Source organism: Morone saxatilis, unplaced genomic scaffold (genome assembly GCF_004916995.1).
Source record: "Morone saxatilis isolate NCDOM2014 unplaced genomic scaffold, NCSU_SB_2.0 Contig4, whole genome shotgun sequence".
Classification (NCBI taxonomy): Eukaryota; Metazoa; Chordata; class Actinopteri; family Moronidae; genus Morone; species Morone saxatilis.
The window spans coordinates 9,781,313-9,789,191 of NW_023339984.1; the positions used below are offsets into that span (position 1 = coordinate 9,781,313).

At 42.7% G+C, this 7,879-nt stretch overlaps 2 protein-coding genes across 2 annotated transcripts; both read left to right on the forward strand.

Annotated features, from left to right (window-relative positions):
• Positions 1–1,532: 1,532 nt before the first annotated feature.
• LOC118337973 (homeobox protein HMX1-like) lies at positions 1,533–5,555 on the forward strand. Its single transcript, XM_035675132.1, has 3 exons — positions 1,533–2,154; positions 2,667–2,852; positions 4,055–5,555. The coding sequence occupies exons 1-3, from the start codon at positions 1,893–1,895 to the stop codon at positions 4,480–4,482; spliced, it is 876 nt and encodes a 291-aa protein (XP_035531025.1). The 5' UTR covers positions 1,533–1,892; the 3' UTR covers positions 4,483–5,555.
• Positions 5,556–6,082: 527 nt separating this feature from the next.
• On the forward strand, positions 6,083–7,398 carry LOC118338445 (homeobox protein HMX2-like). Its single transcript, XM_035675746.1, has 3 exons — positions 6,083–6,095; positions 6,212–6,502; positions 6,851–7,398. Exons 1-3 carry the CDS (start codon positions 6,083–6,085, stop codon positions 7,396–7,398), a joined length of 852 nt encoding a protein of 283 aa, XP_035531639.1.
• The last annotated feature ends 481 nt before the right edge of the window (positions 7,399–7,879 follow it).

Genomic DNA, 7,879 nt, shown 5'->3' on the forward strand with positions numbered 1-7,879 from the left:
GAAAATAAAATAAATAAACGTACTCTTCATGGATAAGCTGGACTTGAGTGTTCAAATTAGGCTTTAGAAAGATTTCTTAACCCTGGTGAAATGCCTCAGTCTCAGCCTGTTAATCAGTTTGAAAGTGAGACAGTATTTTGAGGCCTGTGGTGGGGCTACACTACACTGATAAGCCTGCTGGGGGGGGGGGATAACATGTTCCAAGCCCCAGAAGCAAGTGAAGGTTGAAACTGTTGATGCCTGCAACCTATTTTGTGAAATAATGTGTATTGTTGTTGTTGTTTTTTACACTCTGAAATGTGTTCTTGCATCACTTGGATGTTTGACACTAAAAGATTGTTTTCACATTCATCTGGTAGAGAGAGAAAGTTTCTCTGTTTTCATCTGAAATCTCAGCTTTAGATGTACGAGCATAATTTGTGACATAACAACTAGAATGAAGTCAATCGTGGTCCAATATACTACGTACACAAGTGTAATGTGGCAACTTGAAGCCTCCAGTGAACAAACGCAGAGAATGGACTTTAGTGAAGTAGGAGACATCTTGTGTCTTATAGTTAATATTTACATATTCAGAGAGGGTTTTTTTCAATGAGCAAAAAGGAGTATATATAATAAAAACAATTAACTACGTAATTAAAGGAAAATCCTTGTTAGACAGAAATGATTAATACTTTTTATATGAGATTGTCTTGAAACATGTCTCAGGGATCTTTAAACAGTGTAATATTTTTTTTAAAGCAAAATGTTGACATTAGACACAAAAGTGGATTTTAACATTTAGATAAACTACTTAAAAATGTGAAATGTGAATAAAAACAAATCAAACTACTTTGCACCTGACATAAAGAGTCAGTATAGCAGCTGGTTAAAAACACTATTATTGGTCAGCTGTATAAGGGTCCATCAATTACTCTTTCTCCAATATCAAAGGAAAAAGGAGTTTCCTGCAGGCAGTTAATGTAGCCTGTATCTTAAAAACTACTCTTATTTAACATGATTAGTATTGTTCAGCTATTAATTATCCTCCAAATAATATAAATAACAACAATTATTGTAGGCCTACATACCAAGCTCTTATTAAGTTTCAAGCTTTAGCTCTTTTAAACCATCTGTGTGTTTGTTTTTGTCAACTGAGCGGACGACATAAAGTATGGGCGGTGTTTTCTTGTTATCACCTACTTTTCGTGACATTCCGTTTCGACCCTGCTCTCTATAGGCCTAATGGACATTCAACACAGTTGAAAGAAGCTTCCATGGCCCAAAAAACACAACTTATAATAATAATAATAATAAATTACAATAAAGCTCATGTCGCGACACATGCATGTGCAGTTTTGTGCACAAAACTGGGATTTGAATTATTGCCTTGGCTTATAAATTGCAGAGAGTAAGCTGATTTCCAGTCAGTAGTAAATATAAAGTGTGCATGGACAGATGTAACCAATAGGCGGTACTGTGCCATTCTCCATGAAGCTTTCCTCCATCTCCAGCCCTGAGGACAACACTGTCTCTGCTTTGGTTTACTCCCTAGTTGACCTAAATACAGCATCTCTCGGTTCCTCAAGGCAGACGATCACACAGCCTACGAGAGAGGCTCCGAAGAACGAGACTGTCTAGAAGTTGTTGTTTTTTTTTTCCTGGAGTAATTCATCGTCCCTTCAACGAGACATTTCTGTCTGGATCTCTTACAGCTGAGGTTTCGGCTCTCTCTCTTGCTCTCATGGGCAGCGTCGGGATGGTTCACGCGGAGCAGAAGACACTCTTGGCTGGAATCAAGACACATTCCCGGGAATGATTTTATAAACATCCAAATCTGTTGTTTGTTTTTTTCTTGTTTGTTTGTTTGTTTTAAAAACAAGGTGCCTGGAGGACGGCCAGAAAAAGTCGAAATGCTTGACGATAAAGCTCCGAGATCGAAGCTAGGTCCTCCGTCGAGAGGTTCGTCTTTTTACATTGAGAATTTACTGGGGACTACACACAGAGCAGCTTCAGCGGAGGAGCAGGCGGAGACCCCGAGCTTTAAAGTTACCGTCCACAGCCCGGTGATCTGCCCGGTGATCTGCCCGGGACTGGAAACAAGACGTGTGGGCGACAGTGAAGCGCTGAGCTGGAGCGGGACATCGCCAAACACCGCGCACGGCGCCTCGAGAAGTGAGTGAATCTGTCCATATGTGTAGAACAGAGTCTGCTCTCATTTGCCTGATAACCTAGTGTAAAAGGGTCGATTCAAATCCGGATCGTGACAGCAACAGTGCTCAAACAAGACAGTTACAGATTTAATAGGCTGGTACAATAAAACCCCTCAGTCCGTGCGTAAAAGTCCCGAACTCTAGGTTCTTCAATAGGCCACAAGTGGACATGACACATTTACTGTCCCTTCCTCCATGCGTAAAACTCCCCCAATTATCAGCCTAGTGCGAGCCAACAGTGTTTGGCATCCACACAACAATCTCACTAGTCTGCTGCTTCAAATAGCCCAGCAGTGGAGAGCTGATGCGTATTTATAATCTGTGTAAGGGACAGGGAGCAGGGTGGCGCACATATGGAGCAAACTGTGAAAGATGGCAGATATTGTCCTGCTGCTGGCTCGCTGTGAGCGAACTGAAGCATGAACAGTGTGCAGGATTTATGTTGGCTATTTTTTCCCCCCACGTTCCTCGTAGGTCCGCCGTACAGGGACGAACACGCAGACTCCGTGCCGACGTGCGACCGGGATTCCCCAACTTCTACGGGGCGGGCGGAGGAGACCGATGAGCCGGAGGAGAAAGGGGACGATAGTCTGACGGATGACAGGGAGGAGGACGACGCGCGCTCCTACTGCTTCTCTCGAGACGACAGCTGTGATACAGGTGCGGCCAGAGTACACTGACACCTCCTGACGTTAAAACATACATAGTGCATCTTTTGCTCTGCGGCCTGCACAAGAGGGCATTCAACACCACGCATGCGCTCTCCTCCTGAAAGTCTTTTATTAAATTGTTATTACTAAATGTGTTACTTTTTGGTCTGGTGGTTTTTATTCTGATAAGCCAGATGTTTTTTTGTCTTGACAGGGGGCTTCAGCAATGGCTGTCCACATATATAAGTTTTATATTAAGTTGCAGGGGTGTAGCTAAGAGTTCCTGAGGCGACTGAGAGAAACACTTGAGGCACCACTTCATTTAAAACTGGAGAAAAAAAGGATTCTTCTGTATTTTGTTATTTTCTTGATAGGTTCCCCCATCAACCATGGACGTGCCATTGTATATTATCTACATTTAATATACAGTTAAGTGAGACAAAGTTATTTGCAGGCTGAATAGTTTGTGTTTAAGCTAATAATAATCTGTTCTACACTTTTAAACCACCAGTAAACCTACACTGTGCTTTGTAAGTTACCTGATACCTATGGCATATTGGCTGATAACAACAACAAAAAAAAGTGTTGAGTATCTACAGCCTGTTAGTCCTGCTGCTATCTACATCTTTATTGCAGCTACCACCAAAATCTGATGTTAACATCAAAATATGTGTATAATAATGTATATGTGTATAATTTGACAAACTTAAATGAAAACAATATAGCATGAATTCTACTTATAAACATCTGCCAGGTTTGTTTCAAGGCAGACGACCACCCCCCTAGAGCCGAGGGGTCTGTCCGAGGTTTCTGTTCCTTGCTGCCGTCGCCAAGTGCTTGCTCATGGTGGGAACTGTTGGGTCTCTGTAAATTATTTTCTAAAAAGGAGTACAGTCTACACCTGCTCCATTTGAAAAGTGTCCTGAGATAACTTCTGTTATGAATTGGCGCTAGATCTGTTTATATTAAGTCATTTTGAATAAAAACACATTGATTTTCCAGGTATTTCATTTCCTGGATTGGCCAAAAGATGTTCTCATCTGGTTGTTTTATCAATAAACTATTTCTCAATTGACTTCCGTTACTTTAGTTTTCACTTTATCACAATATATACCAATATCGCGATATAACCGTGACAGATTATCACCCCATTAAAGCTACACTGTTAGCAGAGTTGCACTTTCAGTAAAATCTCTCCCTCTTCCTCCTCAGGTGACATGAAAATGGTACGAAAGAAGAAGACCCGCACCGTGTTCAGCCGGAGTCAGGTGTTCCAGCTCGAGTCCACCTTCGACCTGAAGCGCTACCTGAGCAGCTCGGAGCGAGCCGGGCTGGCCGCCTCGCTGCAGCTCAACGAGACCCAGGTGAAGATCTGGTTTCAGAACCGCAGGAACAAGTGGAAGAGGCAGATCGCTGCAGACATGGAGGCCAGCAGCGCCGCCGTCCCCTACCCTGCCCAGAGGGTCGTCAGAGTTCCTGTGTTGTATCGCGATAGCGTCACCGGGCCCGTGACACTGACCAGCCTGTCTCAAGTGTCGCAACCAGTGCTCGGTTTCTCCAGTCATATCAGCTATCCATTGACTTCCCACTTCACCCATCCGGTGTCGTTCCTAACACCACAGATGACTGGACTGGTGTGACTTTAAGGGCCGAGGATAACTGTGACTCTTTTGTGAAACCAATCAATCAAATAAAGATGCTGCAAAAACATTTTTGTTCAGATCCTGTCAAGTCAGACAATAACAGTCATCCTGTGACTAAATGCTTCTTTTAGAGGTTTTCTAGAAGGAACTTCAATAAATGCACCCAGATTCAGATTAAAGGTGAATCACTCATCTCATAGGCAATCACGATCCTTCAACGGCTGCTTTAAAATCCTTTAAACAACAAACTTTCCCCCCTTTAGTAGCGTTTTTTTATTTTGAACTTAAGCAATTTTGAGATTCAGTCCTAACTGTAGTGACTACTAATGATGATGTTGGTTGTTTAAGCTGCCCACAGTCCTGTCCTCACGCCTCTATGGAGGACGTTTCACACCAGGTCACACAGGTTTCAAGTATAGCTCTATTTAGTCCTGATTTTTCACAGAAATTGTATGGATGATCCACACATATGGGATCAAATAAGGGTCAATACGATTTTGAGCTTATGAAATGAAGCCTTTGTAAAACTGCACGAGAATTTCAAGATTGAGGATGTGTAGGGGGAAAAATCTGTAGTAGATTTAGAATAAAGAATTAGTGCACAAATATTATCAACGCTCAACACAAAGAAAACATCTGAGTATAGATTCAAAGCAGGAAACTGTGAAACTCAAACTGTCTGTTTTTAATCTGTACTCCGGTGGTTAGTTCAGCTTTTTATCAGAGTAACCTCAACACAGAACACACATATTATTACACACGCACAATTTCTCATGCAGTTTTCTCTTTATAAAGGCTGAAATACAACCTTTTCCCAATGTTACTTCATGAGCCTTTTATCTTTTTGACCCTTACGTGAGCTCATGCATATATAAGTTGGGGAATATGATGCACTGTATCCTTGGACCGGTCTACAAAATGTAGAAACTTGATCATTTATGCAAAAGACTTTTGGTGTTTTTGACTTTTAATCTTTTGATAGCTGTGAGCATGTAATTAGCAATATTCATTGACACATTTTTTTTTATTTAAAGAGGATTTTAATACAGACTTTTGTACACTGATGTGTTCACGTGTGAATAAAATATATGCACAGACTGTGTTGTGGTTTCTTCCTTTGTCACACTGTCTGCATTCATTGCAAAGTAAGAAACTTAGCTTTAAAATGCATGGCGGATGTACATAGGCTTTATTATAATCTTGTCTCTTTAATCCATAACCATATCTTAATTTTATGGTTATGGACAAATATTATGAACAAATATTGGATTAAAGAGACAATAAAGTGTACAGTAGAACAGGCACAAGATTATATTTAAACATCAGAGAGGTTAAAGACTTTTGCTGCGGAGGAAACTATGTTTTTAAGCTCATGTGGCCCCTGAACTCTTCCTTTAGGTCCTATAATTCTCAGGACCCCAGTAGAAAAGAAAATCAACAATATATCACTCTTTGACATCTCATGACCCACTTTGGATATCAACCAACCCCACAGTGATGCAGACTCCGACTCTGAAGTTCAAAAGGAGCTCGGTTTTAGGCGCATCAAGCGAGCAGGAATGAATTTCGATGACAGAAAAGAGTTTAAAGCAGCAATATGGCAGCCAGACGTAAATCTGCATCCCGCCCTCATCTGCCCCACAACCTCACCAATCAAAAGCTGCTAAACCGCAGTCTTCCGGGTCGTTGAAGAACGTCGCACCGGCTCCTCTAGTCTGTGCTCTAGTCGCAGCCGAGGAGCAATGGTGCTCGGAGCGTCCGGAGGCGCGTCGGTGTTTCGGAAATCTCGGAGGAGCAGATGAAATGCCGGGGAATATGAGGAAAGAGGACGCCCCGAGTCGGAGCGCTTCTTTGACGTTCACCATCGACAACATCCTCAACCTGAAGCAGCGGGACGACGGAGACCTGGACGGGTCAAAGGAGCAGAGGGACAGTGGATGTAAGAAGGATTTCCAAGCGCGGTGCGATGAGGTGTGGGACGTCCGGAGGAGGCACGACAGCGGAGCAGAGGAGACAGGTAACTGGGAATTTATACAGAGTCTCTCCAGTGAGCTTTATTTACAATGACTAATACAGTTTTAGAAGGAGTAGACACACCTTGAGGCTGATAGAGCTGTTTAGAGGTAAACTGATGCGTAAATGTGGATTAAAAAACGACAAACTGATGATTTACCTAATTTACCTAAATAGTTTTCATTAGCTGTGGAGCTGGCGGATTACTGGTTTATGTATTAACCAGATTACAGTCATTTTTATGCAGCTTCTTCGCATGTGTTTGCACGCAGAAGAAAAATGAAAAAACAACTATGTATGTAAGTTTGCCTTTACCGCTGCATCAAAGCACGTTGTGTCGCTTTGTTCACAGCGCAAACGAAGCCCAGAGTCCATCGTGCGGACCGCGGGGAAAACACACCGCCGCTGACCGCCGGCTCCTGTCCCGGGGCTCACAGCGCGCACACCGCCGAGGACGCGTCCGAGCAGCAGCAGCAACAACAGGCCGGCGCGGACACCAAAGCCATGGTCAAGAAGAAAACGCGCACCATCTTCTCCAAGAGACAGATATTTCAGCTGGAGGCCACTTTTGACATGAAGAGGTATCTGAGCAGCTCGGAGAGAGCGTGTCTCGCCAGCTCTCTGCAGCTCACCGAGACCCAGGTTAAAATCTGGTTTCAGAACCGGCGCAACAAGCTGAAGAGACAGCTATCCACGGACATGGAGGGGCCGCTGGCCGCCGAGCACCTCTCGGACGCAGGAAAAAACGTGCAATTACCGACTTTTTACAAAGACAGCAGTCTGTTGGGTGGATGTTTGTTACCCATGCCTTTCCCCGTTGTCTACCCGACTGCGAACGCCGCGCCTTACATCTACTTCTCCAACACTGGCAAATATTTTGGCCTGTTTGACGCAGACTGATGGTTTTCTGTTGGGGGACAGCAGTGTGTGTGTGTGTGTGGACAGTCGGATATACAGTCGGTCCTGTCTGTCCCAGAGGCCTGTCACTTTTTATTTTTATTTTAAACTTCATAAAAATTTCTCCCAACTTTGATGTCAACATATCAACTAATCCAAGACATGCATGTGCCACTTTGTTGTCCTTTTTCCATTATTATTATTATTATTAAATGCATAGAAAATTCCGATTATAATGTTTGTTATAAAAATGTGCATGCATTAAAAGTTCCTCTGGGCAGTTTTATTTCGCGCAGTAATGTCATCTGAATGAATGTACGTTAATGTTTCCTCTGGGACTGATGCTGCAGAAACTTTGTCACCCCGAAATAATATTTGTAATTTTTTTCTTCTTTCAACTCTTGTGTTGAACTTTAAAAAAAGTTTCTGTGGAGCAACAGTTCAATAGTATTTATATGGAATTATTGTTATGATTATTATAATT

What these genes read in the sequence shown, in the direction of transcription:
- LOC118337973 (XM_035675132.1), top strand. Translation starts at nt 1,893, where the DNA reads ATGCTTGACGATAAAGCTCCGAGATCGAAGCTAGGTCCTCCGTCGAGA. An exon ending in CGCGCACGGCGCCTCGAGAA is followed by an intron (nt 2,155 to 2,666) that starts GTGAGTGAATCT and finishes CGTTCCTCGTAG; the next exon opens with GTCCGCCGTACAGGGACGAA. An exon ending in AGACGACAGCTGTGATACAG is followed by an intron (nt 2,853 to 4,054) that starts GTGCGGCCAGAG and finishes CTTCCTCCTCAG; the next exon opens with GTGACATGAAAATGGTACGA.
- LOC118338445 (XM_035675746.1), top strand. An exon ending in CAGCGGAGCAGAGGAGACAG is followed by an intron (nt 6,503 to 6,850) that starts GTAACTGGGAAT and finishes CTTTGTTCACAG; the next exon opens with CGCAAACGAAGCCCAGAGTC.